This window comes from Pagrus pagrus (assembly GCF_965226575.1).
Source record: "Pagrus pagrus genome assembly, chromosome: 6".
NCBI lineage: Eukaryota > Metazoa > Chordata > Actinopteri > Spariformes > Sparidae > Pagrus > Pagrus pagrus.
The window spans coordinates 28472308-28495538 of record NC_140190.1 but is presented as its reverse complement, the minus strand read 5'-3'; the positions used below and the strand labels follow the sequence as shown (position 1 = coordinate 28495538).

The window sequence follows — 23231 nt, the reverse complement described above, 5'->3', positions numbered from 1 at the left end:
TTCAAGCAAATACAAAATAAAGTTTCAAAAAGAGGCTTTGGCTTTTTCAAAATAAGGTTTCATCTTGGCATAAAAATATACTGTGACAATTGTCTCTCAATAGAGACCCACTAGTTATGTTTGAATTCAAGAGTTTAATCATGGATCTTAATTACTCAAACTGTTTTTCAGGGAAGGTAAAGTGCAGTTATATAACGCTTGAAAGACATCCAAAAATGTTGAAATATGAATTAATTGAATTAAAGCAAGAGCACATCGCACTTCAATCTCTGCAGATGTTTTTTTTCCTTTTTTAAATTCTGGCCTAACTGCAGCAATAGAAGTTGAGAACATTTGAAACAGGTAAAAATGGGACGCAATATAAAGTGGAATAATTAAAGATCCCTTCCAATGAAAAGTAAATTTTTAACCTCGTTGACCTGTCTAAATGGTGTATTTTAATATATTACAAGACATATCATGAGCAAAATAACCAGTCAATGCCATGGCTGACCACTTCTGCTCTAGAAAAGCAGTGAACCAAAGACAGCTTCAGACAGCCAGGGTTCCTTATGACACAAACCTAAGGAACCAATCCAAGGTGGTCCATTCTGTCTCATTAACATAACGTTGCTGGGAAACTAGCTGTATTTAGAAGAAGTCAGGAGTGCAGATGTAATTTTCTATATTTTGCATTCTGAGTTTCCCTACTTTCTAAAAATGCAGGTACATTCAAGCTGCTGTGGAAACGAAACATCTCAATTTGCATATCAATACAACCTTGCATACTTAATAAGGCAAAGTCATAGAGTTGCATCCAAGCCATTTTAAAGCCACTTACGGATATTTTTAAAGGAAAAAACTTTCAAATATGTTATTGTGAAGAACAGAGATGCGTTTTCAGGGGTTTAATGAATGCCAGGAGAGGGACTTCAAATCACGTCAAGAGCGGCTATTTAAGACTGGATGTTCGCCATGTCGCAACTTCGGGGTGAATGTAGTTCCATACGATGTCTTCATATTGAGGACATGACTAACAGTTGCACATGTTTTGTAGGAATCCAATTTGGATATTTCCTCAGCGGTTTTGCTCATTGGATAGGCATGAATCATTATAGTGCAAATAAACAGTTTTGTTCTCTCAGTACCATTTTATCTTCTTGTCTTATTTACTGATTCAACAGCATGATTTTCACAATGGACTTTGTACTTGTATTATCAACTCTACACATGCCACATTGAATGTGGCAATCAATCCTGGACAGACACTGTTTAACCATCTGCAGAGACTCACAAACATATCAGACTCTCAGGTTTAAATTATGTGTTTTTATGCAGGTTATAAACTAGTCTGTATGTGCTGCCTGTAAGCTAAACAATGTATGTCATATTTAACACTGCTGTGTAATAGATATATTATTTGGGACATTTTAGTATGTTTTTAGTATAAAACCTCAACCGATCTTACCGATTTTACTGTTTTGTATTTGTTGTGCAGCACTAACCTTGTTGTTTTTAAAATGTGCTATACAAATAAAGTGGATTGGATTGGATTGGATCATCCCAGCAGGTCACATTTGATGTGATTTATCATTAATGTGTTCTTACATCTGTCAGAAATTAAATTAAGTCAGTAGAAGAATATTTTCTCAGTGAATGCAGGTTGAAAGTGTTTATGTTATATTCTGGTTGAAAGGCAGATTCCCTTTGCTGCATCATATGAATCAACTTAAAAGTAGACCAAAGAAATGTGTTATTAAGAGTCTATAAATTGATCAATTCTTCCAGAAAGATAGTGTACCTGAACTTTTCTGAAGTTTCCAGTAATATGTTGACAGTGCATGTTGTTTGTTCCCATGTGTCATTTTGTGTTCATGCAACCTTGTGCAATCCCACTGGGCAGTTCATGTTGTGACCCATAGTGCTCCCTGTGGACTGCAGCTGGGGACAAACATACAGGAATTGCAGAGAAAAGAGAGTTCGTTAAAGGAGTAAGCCTCAGTGTGTCACTGCACAGCCGCTTGTCAAAATGCGGTCGTCTTTAATCCTTATCTTTCTCCAACTGTGGGGCAACGTACAAGTTTCTGTATCACAGAATGGTAAGACATCCTCTTTTTTAATTCTCGCTTTCTGAAAGAGCACGTTTGTTAAGTTAAAGGGAGCAGAGACATTCAAATGTATCCATGTCAATGTGTTTTGATCGTTGTATTGGCTTATTACATAGGATTAGAGCATGAATTAAACATTACAATCTCTCTAAATTATTTTTTTCACATACAGAAAGATCTTGTGATTCACATGTTTTTGATACAGCTTTGCAAACTGGCATCCGTGGCACACAACTGTTGAGAAGACTTGACCATTTTCCTCTTTTTCCCCATGTTGCTGTTTGTTAGTAACTTGTTCAGAGCTCCCAGATGTTCCTCACGCCTACTTGTCAGAAGAGACCGAAAGAGCTGAGTACCAAGAAGGACATGTGATACATTTCACTTGTGAAATGGGTTACATATCAGGTCCAACCATCAGATACGTATGTACAAGTGGAGGCTGGTTGGCCATCCACAAGGGACAATGCTACTGTGAGTTACAAGTCTTTCTTTTCTACTCTTTATTTTGTTGCAACTTGGGTGATTGCAGTAATCAGGATGGGGTAAGGGTCTCAAATGTGAATGTGAAAGCTGCATTTGATTATATTTTCTAAATATCTGTTATCATTTTTGACTTAGGAGAAAAACTGAGTGGATGAGAATTTGTTTTAGTAGAGTGCATACCTCCACCAAGGTCTAACAGTCCTATTTAATTCAATCAAGCCTAATCCAATATCAAATAAAACATATTTCAACCAGCTAGATCTGGATTTTTATTTGGATCTGCATCAAACTGGATTCATATATAGCCACCTAATGCTCCATGTATTACTCTCTGAGAAATTAAAGTAAAAATAGACAACTTCTCAACTTTCTCCCTCTTAGGGTTTCCCCGTGGTATTACTGTTGCTGCCATCGACAGCGTTAGCAGCATGCCTACCGCTAGCAGCCTGGCTACTGTCAAAAGCAAAAAACTACCATAAGAATCCCAATTTGACTGCAGAAGGCACAGTAAAACACTCGGATGCACTAATAAGTAGGCACCTTTTGTTACTTACCGATCTAGTACAAAGAAGTTGTAAAGGGAGAAATATATGAACCTTGGTTACTATCGCTCTCCCTCTTCACCTTCTTTGCCTCAGTGCTGTATCGTAGGCAACTGGACGTCCAGTTGCCTACGATACAGCACTTATAATTACCATGTCCTGGATGACTGGGAACCTTCATCAACATACCTGGGGATAGTGACCGGGGAAAACAATGTCTCTCCCCATTTTGGTTGCGCAATGGCAGACACACTTCCCTTGTGTCATAATTAGACCTCCATTTTTCTGAGAATTCTGAGAGATTAGTTCACTATAAAGCAAGGTTTAAAGTGAATAAATCTCAATGCTAATGATGACAATGTTTGTGAAAGTGAGAAAAAAAATCCTGGAGGTAATCAATCAGATTATGGTATTGAGAGACAGCTGAACAAATGTTCACTTATGTTGCTGACAACAATTTTTACTAACTACAAATCAATCTGCCTCTTCAAAGCAACAAACCAATAACACAAAATCCCACCCAACAGTTTTCTACTCCAACACAGTATAAAGCCCAGAGTTCAAAATCGGATTTGAAAAAAAGGTCACGTTATTTAGAAGCTCTTTGGTTGATGAATAATCTTTTTTTTTTTCTTTTCAGTGAGACCATGTGAACTTCCTGATGACACTCCCAATGGTTATTATCAACTTATCCATGGAGGAGAATTTGTTTTTGGATCAATTATCAGATATTTTTGTAATGAAGGGTACGTGGATCTGGAGTGATTTACAGAAACTAAAATTAATAGTCATAGTATTAATGTATGTCAGTTTTATGAAGACATATCTTATCTGATTAGAACAATAAGTATTATATTGTAAAACAGTCATTGCCTGGTGTACAAATTACATACTTAAAGCCAAATACATTAAAAACACAACAAATATTTTTTATATTGTGTTATAAACCATGTATTATGTGTATATATACACAGCTTAAATACCAAATATGGTGAGTTGTCATTAACATGGTGCAATTGTTTTTGAATGGTGTATGAGTGAAAACACAAAAAGCGATATCAACCTGGCATATTGTTTTTTTCTGTCCAGTTTCTCTGATTGATGGTGTTTTCATCTCAGAATGGTAAGCTTTATCTGTACTGTTCATTGCAGGTATCAAATGGTGAGCAGGGTTGACACAAGGACTTGTATGCTGAACAAATGGTCCAGTCACGTGCCAATTTGTGAAGGTAAGTCTTTTTAATTGGCAGGACTTGCTGCTTTACTGTCAACTTCAAAGTCGCACTGGACAGTATTTTTTTACGTACAGTACAACAACATACAATTCGAGGGCTTTGACCCGTGAGACTGCTGATCGTGTCCAGTGTGAAACCAAAATGTTGACTTATTTTGACGAAGCAACATAGATAAGTGAGCAATAAAACACAAAAAAACACAAAACTGTGGTCCACTGTACTTTGTCTGACCTGCCCTCTAACAAGAAGTGCAGAAAATTTTGTCTGGTCCGTCCACCTTTTCATACCCCAGTGGTGTACGTGGTGCATCTGTGGAGCAGGGCTTTTTTGGAAACGATTATGTGTCGTTTTGGGAGCCACTGGTAATCGGCATTAAAGGAATAGTTCACTCTAAAACAAAATTCAGTCATTATAGACTCACCCACATGCTGGTGATAAGTCCGGTGTAGTTTCTTATTCCTCAAAGTGCAGCTGGAGACCGGCGGGGGTACTCTCCGGCAACGATAATCCATACAACGAGCTTAAGTGGCGCGCGGGAGAAAATGTCCATAAAACTACACAAAAACTTTGTAATATTCCTCCATACTGCTCGTCCGCTGCAATCCAAGTGTCCTGAAGTGGCGGCATCCAGAGTTTACTCAAAACAACGTCATTTAGTACATTTTTCTAGCCTAAACAGTCACTATGCTATGTTTACACGGAGGCACGCTCCGCGTTCACGCGAGTCTCCCTCGCAGCCGATTGCACTACAGAAGCCGCGCCGGACAAGATGAGCGAGACTCGCAGTAGATACACACCGGTATTTACATGCTGCTGTGAGCCACCAAGTGACACACAAACACAAGGGGGATGTGCTGCACTGGTGATTTGAAACTTTGAAACTCACAGCAGCATGTAAATACCGGTGTCTATCTATCGCGAGTCTCGTTCATCTTGTCCGGCGCGGCTTCCGTAGTGCAAACGCTGCGAGGGAGACTTGCGTGAACGCGGAGCGTGCCTCCGTGTAAACATAGCATAGTGACTGTTTAGGCTAGAAAAATGTACTAAATGACGTTGTTTTGAGTAAACTCTGGATGCCGCCACTTCAGGACACTTACATTGCAGCGGACGAGCAGTATGGAGGAATATTACAAAGTTTTTGTGTAGTTTTATGGACATTTTCTCCCGGGCGCCACTTAAGCTCGTTGTATGGATTATCGTTGCCGGAGAGTACCCCCGTCAGTCTCCAGCTGCACTTTGAGGAATAAGAAACTACACCGGACTTATCACCAGCATGTGGGTGAGTCGATAATGACTGAATTTTGTTTTAGAGTGAACTATTCCTTTAAGGTTTGAGGATGTGTCCCGCTAACATCTGGCTTTTGTTGTGAATGTCAGTGCATATATCCTGCATTTACTCCTGCGTCAAATGACTCTGCAACAGCCATGGGCAGTGGCGAAATTTTCTGTGGGGTGGCCAGGATGGTTACGTGATCAATTTGGGGTGGCAATGTCTCACTAGAAAATATAGGGGTATTTAGAGCACCTAAACCACACACCTCCACAATATTTGGAACGCAGGTAAATAATATTCAGTGTATCTAACTTTTTTTCTTGATGCTTACACTATACAAATGTAGCACAATATACAGACAACTGTACTGCGTACTGTGCTGAGAGGACTTGGGAGATGTTCAGCTCAGCTTGTAGCGATGACTTATGAGCTCATTCTCTCGGTGTATCAGGATTACAGAGACATAATTTGAAAAACAGTTGTTTTTATAATAGCCTGATCAAGCTATATACACACACATATGAATGATGGCCAGCAAAATGGGCCAACATAAGGATCTAACAAGGAACAAATTGAGATTTGATTGCAGTCATAGGCATACAAGGCTTAAGAGCTACTGTACAAATGCAGAAAAACAGTTGTATATGTTGTTGCATTTTGTTGATGGTCTGGAATGCTGTTAGAATAAAACTAATAATTATTGGTCCTCCACTTAAAATTACATAGGGAAACATTTGAACTCTGTATCAAAACCCTCTGACCAGGCTATTTCAGCTTGCACTGAAAAAGAACCCCTACAGTATCCCTCAGTCAAAAGTTCAGCCTGCTGTTCATGCTCAGTCACAGAACTCTCTGGCAGGTAGAGACGCACCAGTCAATCAGACAGCATACATTGGAAGTTATGTTACAATCACCTGCACATATCCAATAGTAGACGTGGGTAAAAATATCGATTCATCAATGCATTGCAATATATTTTTTCCCAATTCAATATCAATTCAGAAAATCCCCTGAATCAATTCAGGCAAGCAGCGGCTCCGACCACCCGCTGTCCCTCGCCAGATGCCTCTCGGTCCCCGCCTCCAGCAGCTGGATGCGCCTCGCCCGCAACCTCACTCGAGGGTCGGAGGGTGATGTGCCGCGGAAACACCGGCGGAGCTGCGGAGGCGGGTAGCCGATGTCTGACGCACCGCTCTTTCGGAGACTGTAAACTCCCAGCGCAGCCAGTCTCACCCTGGCCACTGCACCGTGCGCCCGTGGGTAGCACTCTCCTCTGGGGAGAGAGGGGGGTTCAGTGTCAACGTTTTACCCCCTTGCGTCTAGCCGGAAGGCGGAGGGACCGCGGTTATGTCTATGTTTATGTCAGACAAAAATGAACCATGCAGTCCCAGAAACAATGGCACTTTCTCAGCTTAACTATGGTTGCACTATTTTATAACTATGGCTGTTTTCGAAACCGCATACTACCGTACTGCCTACTACATACTGCGTTATATGGTATACTGCGTACTGAATGTGGGATTCAGCATGCTACTTCAGCAGACCGACGCCGTTCACACCGCAGTATGCAGTATGCAACTTTCCCAGAATGCATTTCGTGGCGACCGGCAGTGGTAGTTGTAAAATAGGCGCAAAGCTGTTTTATTTTCCGCTGTAGCGCTGTTATTATGTCACTTTATTAAGTTTTAATATGTTTTCATGCGAGAAAGTAACCGTTTAGATCCCCAATGTGCCGTTAGTTTACTTAAATGACAGCTGTTTAGTAATTTGCCTCGATGTTGTGATGAAGTGAAGCTCCAGAAGGAGCGGCTCCTCTCAGAGTCAGCAGCCCCGTCTCCAGAGTCATTCCGCCGGCCAACATGCGTCGTCGTCCCGGGGGAGACAGCAGGCCAGTTATCTTAACCGCTGCTCTTTGAAGATGAACCGCTACAGGGAAGCTTCATGTTTGTAGTGGACAGTATACAGTACAGCGCTGTCTCGGGAGCTCTGTATGTACCGAAATCACCAAATATTAATAAAAAAAAAGTTTTAATTAACAGAGTGCTTTTTTTCATTTCATGTGTACAACAGCCTGGATTTCTATTGTACCTACAGTATAGCTTTCGTCACAATAGTCAAGTAGCCTATGCACTGTACTTATGTTGTGTGAACAAATATAAACGCTGTACTGCTCCGGAGTACGTGACGAGGACGTCATGATCCAGGCTCCCGCGCATTGCATTGTGGGAAACAGTAGGCAGAGAAGACTGGTCGGATGCATACAAAAAATATTTTCCAAATCAGTGCGACATCCGGGAACTTTTCGCATACTGCAGATTTTGCTTTTGTTTGCATACTGCATACTACATTTTGGCCAAATCAGTACATACTAGCAGTATAGTATGCAGTTTCGAATACAGCCTATGTCCAAAACACAGGATGTGCGCGTATCTAAAGTGTCCAGTAGTGCCGACGCAGTGCAGGAAAGGTTCCGCACGCCGGAAAGTAGTGACAGCTGTGATGCAGTGGTTGCATGGGTGGTTGGGGTCAGGCCAGGGTGGCCAATAGGGTGGCCAGGATTCAGCGTGAGGTGACCACGGCCACCCCCTGCCACCCCTGCCACCCCTCCCCTCCGCCATTGGTCATGGGTATTATTAGCTTTGGCTCGGTTGTGATGAACACCCAGGTGGAAACACTAATTTTCAGCTTTTGTCAGGCACGCTGCTATGGCGTGAGTTGAAGTTAAGTCTGCTGGCTTACATACTTTTCCATCTATCTCTGATCAAGCAGCGCTCAAGCATTGTTCAGGCAGCGCTGAGTTTGAAAGAGGCTGAAGTAAAAGATAATAAAAAAGTAACCATCGTTAGGGTTTTACATTTCACATAATCAGTTAAGTAACAATAAGGATATTATTAAAAATGAATGTGGACAATCAGCCCCTCCCACTGTAGACCTCGATCAGGAGGATCTGCCCACTGTTGAAACCCCACTGTGGGATTTTGGCTGATAAAATAATGATCTATACAATGACTTCTTGCCTTTTTTTTCTTCATTAACCTGACTGTTGTGTTCACTCAGCTTTGAGCTGTGAACTTCCGCCCGCAGTTGAACGGATACAAATAAATGGTTTACCAGATAATGAAGGACCCATACTTCCTGATCGCTTCCTCACCTTCAGCTGCGACGATCCAGGGACATATCTGAACGGCAGTTCAATGCTGATATGTGGTAAAGATGGAAAGTGGGATAGGCCATTCCCCTCCTGTGAAGGTAAACACTTTAAGATCAAAAATATTTCTACACACAATATTGATGTGATAAAACTAAGCATAGCATACATACATTACAATGATGGCCCCCTGTGAGACATAAACCCAAGTTGCCTGAATGTCACAGTTTTTTCATCTGATAATATCTGTTTCATTTGTTCCAGACATCACTTGTCAATTTCAAGGGATGCACAGTCATCTTAGTGTAGTTGGACTGTCATCAGCAAATAAAACAGTGAGGAGTGGACATACAATACGGTTTCAGTGCAACAGTCCGTACACACTGGATGGATCTGAAGCGACTGAATGCCTACAGTCTGGGGAGTGGAGTGCACCTTTTCCAACTTGTGCTGGTATGTTCACTTTCATTGGCAGTTAATCCCATTTTTGTGTATTTTACCCACCTTTTATTTGCATATGTGAGTCACCCATGTTTTTAGGCAAACTTGAATATTAATTAGCAGCACAGGGAATACAGAGTATAGAGATTTACAGTACCACTTATGGAGAATATCAAAAATGTATGGTAATTAAATGAGGACCAAAATCCAAATATTTACGGTCTTTAGAGAAAAGGGCTCCTACACACAAAACTTGCTGCAACAAAGGCCGACTGTGTTGCTTCACTTCATGTCTCCTTTATCTTAGCTAAAAGGCTACAAAAGACTACAGCTGGCAGCCAACAAGCTCGTACATTCTGCGCCTGCATGAAATTTAGTAAACTAATATAACCGTTCCAGCTCGTCCAAGTCTCAGGAATCCCTGAGATTCCAAATTGATTTGAAAAGACGTAAATTATACCCTTTTTAAAGCAGAGCTTGACCGCACGTCCAGGGTGTCAATAACATCTTTTCAAATGACTTTGTGATCTAAGGGCTCCTTGGGACTTGGATTATGCTGAGCAACTGCATGGAGCCATTTTATGATTTGTTTTTTTTTACAGTTGTTTTTTACATTTTAAAACAAGTCCCAAGCTACTTCAGTTGGTTTGGAGAACGCTGCGAGACTGTTTTTTGCTGTGAAGCTCCAAAAATGTTTTGTGGACTTGACTTGATCATGAGGCTGAGTAGATAAAAACTGAATTTTATTTTTGGGAGAACTCTTCCTTTGAGCTAGCAAATATCAAACTATTGATTTTGTTTTTGTATTGATTGTTCAAAGGCTCTTGAGGAAGGCAAGAAACAAGCTGTGGTACAACACTGACATTTACATTTAAAGTTGATATGGTGGACTTCTGAGTAATGTCTTGTCTATGTATGCATACTGCAGATGTCAAGCAACATGAGCATTCATTTAGAGGTGTGTTTTTAACTCTGTTTTGGTCTCCCCCACTTCACAACAAAATTATTTGGCTTGGTTTGTTCATTTGAACGGTATGTTCACTTGCTAGTTGTTAATGGTGTATGTTATTTGGTGCTGGGCAGGTACCAGTCGGTCTTTAGAGCTTTTATTGTTAACAGCTGCTGGCTGATGACAAAAAAGACCCTATAAGAGCCATGACAGTGGACCAAACGGTAAAGCTGTGGGCCGTCAAGTCAACAATAAGCTACCGCAGAGTCGGGCGATGTTTCTTATATGTGTTCACCACCGACCTCTTTTACATTGAAATAGAAGAGTGATTGATTGCTAATATGGAAAATTGACTATTGTTTCTTTTTAAAAAGAAAAAGGAGAATAAGATATTTTTTTATTTTTTCTTATTTATTCTTATTTTCTATGTATTTTTTACGTATATTTGCATACAGAGGTACAGTTTTATATCTTTAGGCATACATGTAGATTCAAATCACATTTGGATTGAAGAAATACAAAATGTCTGATCTTAAGTCTCAAATGCTACTGTTTATACTCTATAAACGTCTTTACAGAACAGATTCTCTTTTTCAAAACAGAAAAATGCCAAGTCACAGGTGTACCAGACGGCGTACGCATCACCACATATGTACCGAACAAGCAACTAAGGAGAGGACAACAGTTAAGGTTTGCTTGCCAACATTATGGACACTTTCTTCGAGGGAAAGCGATGGTTGAATGTTTGGCAGATGGACAGTGGAGTGCTCCCTTCCCAACATGTGGAGGTAAATCAATTCTGTCCCATTGATCCTTATAATGTGCAACGGAGAAAAGAAATGATCCATGACCCAATTTGCGGAAGTTTTCCACAGTGAGCAGAGAGGATTTGATGCATCCCTGCCAAAGAATATTTTAGTTTTCTTTCTTGTTGTTCACAGGTATGTCAACATGTGACTGGGAAAACACTGTGTAACTGCCTTTCAGAGTGAAAGATCTTCTGTTTTTTTTTGTCTATCCAGGTAAAAGAACTTCAAATTTGCACCACAGTAATGTTTAAACTTGTACTTTCTTTTAGGTCCTTTGGATTGTAATAATCCACCCCCCCTCACAGATGGAGACACCAGGGAAAGTCTTCGAGGCCGTTACAGTCATTATGACAGGGTTGAATACGTCTGTCAGAATTTATACCAAATGGAGGGAGAGCCTTACCAAACCTGCAGAAATGGCGAATGGGTTGGAAAGATGAGATGCCTGAGTAAGTTAAAAATCCCTTTACATGTTTCATGTTGCGTTCAGTGCGAATTTTACTTAAAACATGTCCCACCGGTGTCTGCATGTTGCAGCTTGGTTAATATTAACAGGATTTAGTGATTCAATTAATTAAATAACTTTTACCCAAGCTCAGTATAAGTATAAGGTGCTTGTCCCTTATGTGGGTCTTCTCTGTTAATTCCACTTTATACTTCTACTCAACTACATATTAAAAGGAAAGTATCATACTTTTTACTTAAAGGTGTACAAAGAAATTCAAACTCAGAAAGGTAGCATTTACAATATTAATAAGGATTAATGGTGATGATGCAAACTCTGAGACATTTATTTGATGTACAGCATTTCTTTAATTAAGGGGAGTTAGCAAAATGGCTTCGGCTAGCAGTCCGGCCACTGTCCAAAGCAAAAACCTAAAGCAAGAATCCCAATTTGGCCTACAAACCCTGATCTCAGTGCTGTGAAACGGCAGAGTAAAACTCTTGGCTGTTTTAATTAGTAGGCAAGTTTTATTATTGATTGATTAAAGGAAAGCCGATTTTGAACCATCTTAAGTCCCGGTGGTGAGAGGAAACACATCAGCGTGGGAACAACGAGTGAATACTCGTTAGTTCACTCTTGTTTTACCTCGGTTTCAATAACTCTCCCTCTTTGCCTTCTTTGCCCCCTCTGTCAGCAGGGTTATTGATCTTTCCAGTGTAGAGTTTCCACACTTATGCCAGTTGTTCCACTGTTACCTGGGGATAGTGACCAGGGAAAACAACACTTCTACCTTCCTTTTTGCCGTAATGCTGCCTTCATTTCGGTGGGCAGCCTGTATAGCATAGTGAAGGCAAGGTTTGTCGGGAATCTGGATCCACATCGAAAGTTAATGTGATCTATTCTGGGCAGAGACCCGTCCTCAATCCAAGTTTTGTGGAAATCTGCTTGGTAGTTTCTGTGTAATCCTGCTGACAAACCAACAAACAAACAAACAAACACAGGCCAAAACATGACCTCCTTGGCGAATAAAACTGTTCTTTTTTTTAATATATAAATAATTTTCTGGTCAGTTGTGTTTTATATGCAAAATATTGTAACAGAATATGTTCCTTGTTACATTTAGGAAGATGCATTTAGTTTTAAAACACTGAATATATGTATTTAAAATAATTGAATGTATGTTATAGCCAAGATTAGCAATCATTAAATATATACAGTATACTGTACAGTCATCCCTGATATTAACAAAGTCTTATTTGTCTGTTACTTCTTGCAGGACCCTGCACTGTGGATACTGAAGCCATGAGCAGACATAATATTGTCTTCAAATTTACGGGTGATAATAAGCTGTATGCACCCCATAATGATCACCTCACGTTCACATGTGTCAGTGGAAGAAGACCTGGCACAGTGAGCATGCGTCAGCGTTGTATTGATGGTGTGATAGACCTGCCTACCTGTCACTAAATGTTCAGAGTCAACTAGTGGATGGGCAAACATGTAAATGATCCACCAAAGTAAAAAGTTAGACCAGTTATGTACTGATTCACTGTCTGTTCTTGAGTGCTTTGTTTGGTCATCTCAATAAAACGTGTACTTTCATTTGGTCTGTTTAATACCTACAACATCATAGGCATGAACATACGTTATGAGGGTAAATTCTACGTGTCACATCTTATTACTTTCCAGAGGAACTCCACGTGTTGAAATGACAGATTCAACAGACTCACTGTTAATCACTGTTGACGGTTCTTATGCGATGAAATATCTTACATCCTGCAAGCTGCAGTAACAAAAACAAAATCTAAACATTTCAAGATCATTTTGTCTAGAAGTGGGTTACAGATAGTCAACTAAATTGGGGCTCCATCTAGCCGAGACGTCCAGATGATGTGTTTTGCTTGCTGGGAGTAATCATATTGTCTCTCATTCAACCCACAAATGGACAAATCATTCAAATGATGACACAAATTTGTGTTTTGCGACACGATGTTGTAACCGCAATCTAGCTGGTTGCTGACAGTCTAAATCAAGGCTGTAGACTAGAAGTTCTATTTACATTCATTGACTGGCTCGATTTCAAAGGATGGGGCTAAAATCAGGCTATACACAGCCTGTCCAATTTAGAGCAAGCTCATTGCAACACACAGACCATGCTGAAGAAATTATACCAACACTTTGTATTTATAACTGACACTATAAACGTGATGTGGTAAAAACTGCAATAGGACAGTTTTGGCTAGAAGTGGAAATAGCAGGTTCTGTTGGGAGCTTGATTGTGGCTGAGCATCGACCATGTCAAAGAAATTAAAATAAACACGCTTTAATCACTGTCGACTTTTCCTACGTGATGAAATATCATACAGTACATCCTGCAGGCTGCAGTAGAAACAAAAAAGAAATCTAAGCAATCTCAACATCCTTTTGACTAGAACTACAGTAGAACTACTACAACCCCTAAGTTAGGAACCACTGGAATAAACTACCAAACTCTAAGAAGTAGTTTAAACTAACTCTACCCCGACTGACTGCAACAGTGAAAAGGTGCTGACACAATGATACATCAATATTAACAGTCTAATGATGTCATATATAAATCATCAGTTACAGGGGGCACTTTTACTTTGATGCTTTAAGGATATTTTGCTGGTACTTAGATCAGTCATAAGTAGGATTTTGGATGAATTCTAATGCATGGAGTTTATTTTTACATTGTTGTACTCGCACATTCACATCAGCAAAGCATCTGAGCACCTCTTCCACTGCTGTATGTATGCAGAATGCCATAAAGTCATTCCTGCCATTAACAACATTTGTCTATGATCTCCTGCAGGCTGAATGGTGATACCATTAAAAATGACCTAATAATGGATTTAAATTTTGCCATGACTGAAAGCCCATATTCAGCCCATAGTAGTGAACTTGAGGTCAGGTGTACCAAAGGAAGACCCACTGGCACAGCAAGAGTTTGTGTGTGTGTGTGTGTGTGTGTGTGTGTGTGTGTGTGTGCGTGCGTGCGTGCGTGCGTGCGTGCGTGCGTGTGTGTTTTGATGGTGTAATGACCCGCCCGTCTTGCCAGTAAAAGCTTTAGTTGACTGGAAGTGACATGAGCTGGCGGGACAAACATGTAAATGATTAACCAGAGGAAAAAGGTAAACAAATACTGTAGAACAGTTCACCATCAATCATCCGTCCTCAGTTCAGAGTTGTCATATGTGACAGTTTGAGTCAAACTTACAGTAAATTAACTGTCTTCTGCTTTCTCAAATGGATTTTATTGTCTTTCTGGGTATATATTATATATTCTGGCAACAGGGGGTGCTAAATAAATACTGTGAAACAACAGAAAATAACAGTAATTGTCTGTAGCCCCTTTTAGATAGAAAATGCGCCACATTTGCAGCCAGGTAATGGCTGCAATTTGCCACCTTGTCTTTGTGAAACGGAGGCGTAATATTCCTCCTTTTCAAAAAAGCCGGCACGGGGTAGGCGTTAACATGAGACGTGACGTGAAGCACCAAGTTGGGCTGCTTCTTCTCCCGGCGAAAGCCACGTCAGTTAAGCTCCTCGGCGACCTTTTCATACAAAATGCCACCTTTCACAGTCCCCGTGATCTGGTTATTGACAATTCTCTCGGCTGTGATGGTTAGCATCTCCTGGATCTCAGCAGCTTTCCAGTTGCTCATCTTGATGTCTGCGGATGAAGTGATGAACTGACTGCTGTGATCAGCTGTTTCCTGCTTTTAAAACTCCCGGCTGTGGCTCGCACAACAGTGCATGTCAACGACACCTCCGCCCATATCATGCAATTGCCAGCACATTGACACCTTGGATTTACATAGCAATGGAGGCGGCAAAAAGTGTACACTCCGAGGCATCATATAGGCGGACCAAAACAGACCCCCAATATGCTGCGCTCTGTCTAAATGCGCAGACCTATCCGCAAAAGGACCACCAATTTGGCAGCTTGCTGTCCAATGTAAAAATGCCTTGTAATTAAAGTCAAAACTGGTATTACAGTTTTTAGCTTTACTTTCAGGGGAAATCTTGGCCTTTTAATGTTTTATTAAGGATGTTTTTGCTTGGTCAGACACTTAAAAATCAAATTGCAGAAGGGAGTTGTTATTCGTTTTATTGAAAAGTTCCATGTGTAAAACCTAAATTTAATTCACATTTAATGTAATGAAATTATATATCTTGAAATGTGGAGTAACTACAACTTTGCGCTGGTACTCAGCAAACTTTTCAGCCAATATTAGCCATTAGTCATCAACACATCAGTATTATGGTATGTGTCCACAGGATCCGTTGTTTCCACACTTTCCATTCATTGTCTATGTAAGCAGCCGTGCAATGCATTCTTTCAAGAGACAGGGTGTTGTGTTTCCCGCTCCTGATTTGCATAAAGTTGAATTTTGGCTACTTTTGCAAATCAGAGATGTCCAGTGTGACACGCCGCCTCTGGAGTCTACAGGAAAACTATATAAACTAAATACTGTGGAGTTAAAATTAGGACACATTCAGAAACTGTGTGGCTCATTTCTCACCTAAAACGTCTTCAGAAACACTTTTCACTGAGCGTTGGCATTCTGGACAATGAGAAGCTTTTAATGGATACTTGTAATATTTATTAGTCAGGCCTCCAATGCTGTAAAAGTTAAGCACAACAGTCTTTTGCAGATGTATGTTTTTATATATTTAATAAAACTACATGTTTTTGAAAACATTAGGAATGAGGTTTTCAGTATAGCAGGTACTTGATATATTCTTTCCATACTGGAAACATTTCTGTTGCATTGTTGGAAATAACTGAGGACATTTAATCAAGTACTGTACTTAAGTAAAGTTTAAAGGTGCTTGTTGTACTTCATGCTGAATTCACATGGATGCAGGCAGACGGTAGATGGCAAACCAGTTATCAGTTTAATGGACAAGAGCAGGGCAGTAAAATCAGGTGAGGCCGGCAGAGAATACCGGCAACGGTAAGAGTAAACGTTACTGGATGTTACATAGCTGATTCATACAAGCAGATGGGCATTCTGGACAATGAGAAGCTACCACAAAATGAATTTATTAAACCTATTGTTTCAATGGTAGCAACCAACAACACAGGATACGATGTGAGTTTATTCATTAATTCTGTCTGTAAAGGAGCTATGAAAGCAGATAGAATAATGTCATAATCTGTGTGTGTGTGTGTGTGTGTGTGTGTGTGTGTGTGTGTGTGTGTGTGTGTGTGTGTGTGTGGTAAAGGGAGGATTTGCGCCATGTTCCCAAAACTGTTTTCATTGCCCATGTGTGCATTAGCGCTGCACAGGAAGACTTTGATCTGTAGAAGTCAAGGCATAAAACACTTTAGTGAAACAAAGTGATTATTATTCCTAAAACCAGCAGTTCCTGGATCTTCATAATGAGACTCTTTCACCTTCTTTGGCTTTTTATCCTGTGGCTGAAAATGGAAAAGTCTTCACAGAGGGACGGTAAGATTGTCACATTACAGGCCCATTTTCTCAGCTGTTTTACTGCAGTTAGAAAACAAAACAATCATTTATTGATTGTGTCAGTTAATGCTTTGGGCCATTTGAGAAGAAAAAATATGTGTTTTATTGCAAAACTAACTTAAGCCTGCTGTTTGCTGTATTCTACTCCGGCGCTACAGTAAATGCTCCCTTCAGCTCTGGCAAAACAGCCTTTGCTGGTTGACATAAAATGCAGCACAGGAAAGTTGCCACCATGAATGTAAAACAACAAACTGTCTCCATCATTCAGAATCTCGATAATTAAGCTTTGATCACTGCTAGACGCTCAAGAGAGTAGTGTGTGTCATATAGGCTGACTGAAATACTCACATGGTGGAAAATAGTTCATTGGCATAAGGAATTGTTGAAGGCCACATTTGTCAAGCATGAATTTGGCATATTTTTCCTTGGTGGTTCCATGTGGAGTCGGCCCTAACTAATCATTTAATGTACATTAAATGGGCAGAACGTTTTTTACATCACTGAAACCATCACCTTTCTTGTGCTCCAGGTCGTGTAACACAGCTCACTCACTTTGAAATACTGACAAAATTGAAATAGTACATCTGTATGTACTAATAATTTCACATTAATGACAAAAATGGCAAAGAAAATTGTTGAATATAAAACAAATAGTGAGACAATTATGGGGTGCCGATTGTAAAGTTGTGCATGCTAAAATAAAGAGCAACTTTTCCACACATTTAGCACCAAACCCCATTAAAAAAACGTATGTGAATTTTTTAATATTGCTTTTGACCAGATTTACAGCAATATTTGTGAACTTTGTGATATTTACTTCTCTTGTAAAAATATAATGTATTAAATCTAAATGTTAAATCTAAATATAAATGTTAAATTTAAATCTAAATGTTAAATCTAAATCTAAATGTTGAATCTAAATGTTAAATCTAAATCGAAATGTTAAATCGAAATCGAAACGTTAAATATAAATATAAATGTTAAATATAAATATAAATGTTAAATATAAATATTTAGCTAATATGCAAATTCACACTGCCTGTCACCGGAAGTACCAAAATAAAAGCTACCCAGTGCTGTAGTGGCTCTACTGTGGTGTATGCTGTAGCTGTGCTAGCCCTTTTCAAACAGAGAAGCCGCATTATCGCCGGAGCGGCGATTTGCTAATTCTCCGCTGTTGGTTGTTCACACAGAGCCAAGCAGCAGCTCCGAAAGAGGTACACGTCATGTTGATGACGTCAAGGTGTTTCAAGGTGTTTCCCCAGGTGTCCTCCATTGACAGGAGTCCTGTCAATCTAAACATGTACCCGCTGACTGTTTATAATCATATGGATGCTGTTCTAATGTGCTGGGATTGAGATCCTGACCCACCAAACATCAAGCTGCTTGGCTCTGTGTGAACAAACAACGACGGAGAATTGGCGAACCGCCGCTGCAGCGATAATGCGGCGACTATGTGAGAAGGGCTACTGTCGCTGTCGTTGCGGACGCATTGCTGAACCTCTGTATTGCTGCCAAAACGGCCCTACCAATGTTCCAGCTGAGTCGCTGGACATGGTGGCAGGCAACATGAGAGCACGGTGAGGAGACGTGACTAACAGTGCAGCGCAATCTCTGGCCTGACTACCCGAGGAGACCGCAGATAGCGCTTGTTCGCGACAATGAGCTTTTATTTTGGTACTTCCGGCTACAATCGGCGCCCCATAGACAATGGCAGTCTTTCTATATAACTTTCTGTATTTTTACAGCAGCAAAGGGCTACAGATAAACTCAAGGACAGACAGTAACAGACAAAGACAATCATAAGATAAGATACAACTATATTTATTATCCTTATTTTATTATGATCATATGCTATTTATATCATTATAGTATCCAGTACACACTGTTGTTGCTTGCTTTGTTGTGTTTTTATATGTATAAATGCTATATATAAAAATGTTATTCAACAAAAACGTCCCAGGAACTTAATTTCCATTATATACAGCCACTGAAAAAGAAAAGCATTAGGGGCCTTTTTTTAAATCAAGCGTCGTACAGCTGTTGATCCTCTGCAGGAAGTTCACCACGGACCCTAGAATCTTTTTAGGGACTCTAGGGGACTAAGGGACCCAGCATCCCATTTCTTTTTCTCAGCCAATAGTTTCTACCCACTAAAAATCCTTGTCCCAGGAGTAATTGAAGGCCCAGACACTGTCAGGGGAGAGTTTGCTGTCCTGAATGTCTCTGACTTGTTGAACTACAACTGAAGAGCAGTCATTCACACAGTTAGCAGTTACTGGGAGCCAGCAGTGTAAATATTGCAACAATGAGAAAGAAAATTAAGTGTCAGCTATTTCAATAATGGATTCATTTTTTCAGTTATTTTTCAAGCAAAAATGTCAAACATTTGCTTGTTCCAGTTTGTTAAATGTGAGGAGTTGCTGATTTTGTCCTCATTTCTGACAGTAAATGTAGAATCTTTGGGTTTTGGACTGTTGGTTGGACAAAAGAAGCTGAAGACTCTAGGAAACTGCAATGAGCATTTTTCATTATCTTTTTACATTTTACAGTCCAAAAGATTAATCAATTAATTAATTAATCATGAAACTAATCTGTAAATGAATAGATAATGACAATAACCTTCTGCAGTTGTGTTGCTATTCTAACCTTTTTAGTCTCCGGTTACAATGTACAAGGTAAATTATTTATTTTTTAAACTATGTTTGATTCCTTTGAGACCTGCAGAATCTACTTTTAAAAAATGGAGTGGTGATGAATTGTGTATTCTGGTGGTACAGCAGCAGATACTCCTGTATCTTTTGCCAGATGACAGCAGGATGAACAGATTGTGGCTGGGGTGGGTGTTGTCTTTTACAGGCTGGACACACAAGATGCGTCTGCATCGCTGCTGCGTGGTGTTACCACTCACTTTTCATTTCGGCGTCCATGTCAACAGGTCAGACCGTTCACACAGGATGCCTGAGATGTGCTTCTCACACGCACATCAAGCTTGGCTGCTGCGTCGCGTCATCTAGAGATTCGCCTATTTCTAATGCAACACACACACGGTTCTTGTTGTAGACAATGTATACAACAATAGTATCTGTTGAAGCCGAAACTCTCAGAAAGACGACACAGAGGCAAGGTTTGCAGAAAGTGGGTTCCGTTTATTTCTGGACTGACCAGACATTTATGTGTCTCGAAATCTGCAAGCACAATCACACTTGGGCAGTGATGACCTAGACCATTATCAAAATGTCACGATGACCCTTGTCTCATTGTTCCATATCTTTCCTAGTATTTCATGTACTTTCCAAGAACTCCCGAGTCTTGTGTGAGAGAGTGCGTGTATGCTCGTGCATGTGTGTGTTTGTGTTTATCCTGGCTGACTTGGCCCTACATGTTGATTTGGAGTGTCCATGCAGTTATGTGTGTGTGTTCTCATCAGGTGTGATGTCAGTCGTATTTCCCAATCTATTGTTTATCTCAGACCCCAAAGTAGAATAACACATTCATTCAATGGTCAATACTGGTCATCTAGTCAGGCCAGAATTCTCAATATTCTCAGCAAAAATAGAGCTCAAAAAGACCTGTAGACAGTCATATGGACATCATACCAGCATTTTACTACAGTTTTAATGTCTGTATGTGTAGAATATGTCACAGACATGAAGACAATACACACAACAGGTGACGGGCAGATATTTTTCCTGTGCACTCTTACACAGGCATCCAGTGTGTCCAGCCTGTTAGTATCCTTTGGGCTCTGTACAGACATCTCACTTCACTGGTGACACTGATGCTCTGTAGATGGTACCAGTAATGTTCTGAGCAGTTTTAATCCCCCACTGTGGAGGCTTTCTGTCCTGATCCACGCACAAACCATGCTAGTTTGTGATGGTTTCAGTCAGGATGCTTTCTGTTGCTCCTCTGTGAAAAATGACCAGAATCTCTACTAGTTCCACCAGGAAGTCTACTTCTGAAGCCTTTCTGTGCTTCTTCTAACAAGGGTGGTTTAGTCTCCAGTTCTATCTTAGTTAATGCTGCTACTACCACTGAAGTCACACACTCTCTAGATAGGTTACAAGCCCATTCTCTCCACATAAAATAGTAAATAATTAACTGCATTTGTTTTTAGAAATCATTTGCGAAACAGAGGATATCCCAAATGCAAATATTGTCAACCCCAAGTGGAGATTCAGAAACAATGAACGGGCCAATTATGAGTGCAAGGAAGGTTATGAAGGACGTCCAACTCGAATCTGTGGGGAAAATGGTTGGACCGGGGATTCACAATGTACAGGTGAGGAAGTACAGAACACACTTTCATTGTGGGCATGTTTTGTTTGCGACAAACTGACACTTTTTACAGTGGAAGAAACATCTTAATGTTTTGCATTGAATGCCGAATACACAAGAAGTCACCAATGATTTAACATTTACTGTAGCCATTTCACAAAGTTTAAGTTTCTACTCATGCAACAACTCTTAAAATCACACGATTTGTAAGGGAGTCTGGTCATATTGCTATTACCAGTTCAGTGGTTAGTTGAAACAGACAGTGAGTTCACTAACATTGGCAGGTTAAGAGAGAACAAACACATGATTTACATTCCAGTGAACCACATGGGAAACAGACAGCGTTCAATCCATTATGAATGTTGTTGTGGCTTCTTCTTGTTGTCATGCGGTGGACAGCGGTTGAGGAGGCGGTCCTTCATTTCGTCCAAGACCACCTCCGAATGTGGTCTGACTGATCTGATCTTAAAATGCGCCCTCAATGCGTCTTGGGGGTGGTCACACCTGTACTTTGAGCTGCCCCCTTGTGATCGGATCACGCATGACGATACCAGGTCACCACTGATCATCCTGTCAGACAGACTGTGGGGAACGTGTCCACAGGGGCGTGATGTCACGCTGGACGCCCCTGATGGGGCGGGCAACTCAATGCCCCTTCTCTGAAAACACAACACGCCGCTATCAGGATGCATGGCACAGCTTTTTACATAGATAATGAATGGGAGGCATTAAAATGACAGAGCCTGTTGACATGTACCTTCAGAGAGTTCAATCCAACCAGCTGCGCCCAGAGGAACTGTCATTTCTACTGCTGTACAGTGTCACTTGGAGGCCATTTGTTCAGTGGGATGCCTGCTACTCTACTCCCCTGAACTAGACTAGAACTAGAACCCAGGGTCTAATTTACATTTCTTAGCCACTAGTTTTCACCCACTGAAAGTCTTTACTCCAGCAGTAATCAATGACCCCAGAACTATCAGGGTACACTTTGCTGTGCTGAATGTCTCTGACCCACTGAACAAAAGCCTCACGATCCAGCAGGATAACTCTTAGGACTAGAGACAGAACAAGTGAAGTGAAATATAACTCTATTAACCTTTACCACCAAATTACCACAAAGTAGTCAGCTGATCATTACTGTTTTGTACACAGCTGTGTCACTACTCTAGCCTTTCAGGTCTGCATTTCTAACCTGTAATTCTACCACTACTACCAGCCTGTTGCTTACAAGTTCATACTCTCCACGTGGCCAACGAATGTGAAACAAATGTGTAAGGTAGTATATAAATGCCTTTTTTTCCAGAGATAACATGCAACAAACTGAATATCCTGAACATACCTAGTAAATAAATAACTGCATTTGTTTTTAGAAATAACTTGCGAAGGAGAGGATATCCCGAATGCAAATATTGTCGTCCCCAAGTGGAGATACAAAATCATTGAACGGGAAGCCTTTCTGTGCTTCTTTTACCAAGGGTGGTTATAGTCTTCAGTTGTATCTTCGTTAATGCTACTACTACTACCACTGAAGTCACACACTCTCTAGATAGGTGACAAGCCCATACTCTCTGCAAAAAATAGTACATAAATAACTGCATTTGTTTTTAGAAATAAGCTGTGCAAGAGAGGGTATCCCAAATGCAAATATTGTCGACCCCAAGTGGAGATACAAAAACAATGAACGGGCCAATTACGATTGCAAGGAAGGTTATGAAGGACATCCAACTCGAATCTGTGGGGACAATGGTTGGATCGGGGATTCACAATGTACAGCCCACTGCGCAAAGAGACGTCCAAACGACGTCTTTTCCAAGTCATTTTTGCACGTCTAATTTTGGTCAACTCAAGGTGCAGACTGTTACTCCAGACGACGTCTTTCTTTCAACGTATACTTGACGTCCATTTATGACGTCCACAGTACCGCCGTGCAGGAGCTATTTCTAGTCCAAATATGGTCGTTGTGGACGTCTTTTCTACGTCAAATTATAACTCATATTACTCTTTTTTTTTTTTTTGCTGGTTTAGTTCCTATGCATA

General features: G+C 40.4%; 1 protein-coding gene across 1 annotated transcript; it reads left to right on the top strand.

Annotated features, from left to right (window-relative positions):
- Positions 1-1872: 1872 nt before the first annotated feature.
- On the top strand, positions 1873-13014 carry LOC311259150 (complement factor H-related protein 1-like). Its single transcript, XM_084356070.1, has 9 exons — positions 1873-2078; positions 2376-2558; positions 3753-3858; positions 4265-4341; positions 8678-8869; positions 9033-9221; positions 10761-10946; positions 11237-11416; positions 12689-13014. Exons 1-9 carry the CDS (start codon positions 2009-2011, stop codon positions 12877-12879), a joined length of 1374 nt encoding a protein of 457 aa, XP_084212196.1. The 5' UTR covers positions 1873-2008; the 3' UTR covers positions 12880-13014.
- The last annotated feature ends 10217 nt before the right edge of the window (positions 13015-23231 follow it).

Coding starts and splice junctions, on each gene's coding strand:
- LOC311259150 (XM_084356070.1), top strand. CDS start 2,009: ATGCGGTCGTCTTTAATCCTTATCTTTCTCCAACTGTGGGGCAACGTA. Junction 2,079..2,375: donor AGTTTCTGTATCACAGAATG/GTAAGACATCCT, acceptor GCTGTTTGTTAG/TAACTTGTTCAGAGCTCCCA. Junction 4,342..8,677: donor TCACGTGCCAATTTGTGAAG/GTAAGTCTTTTT, acceptor GTGTTCACTCAG/CTTTGAGCTGTGAACTTCCG.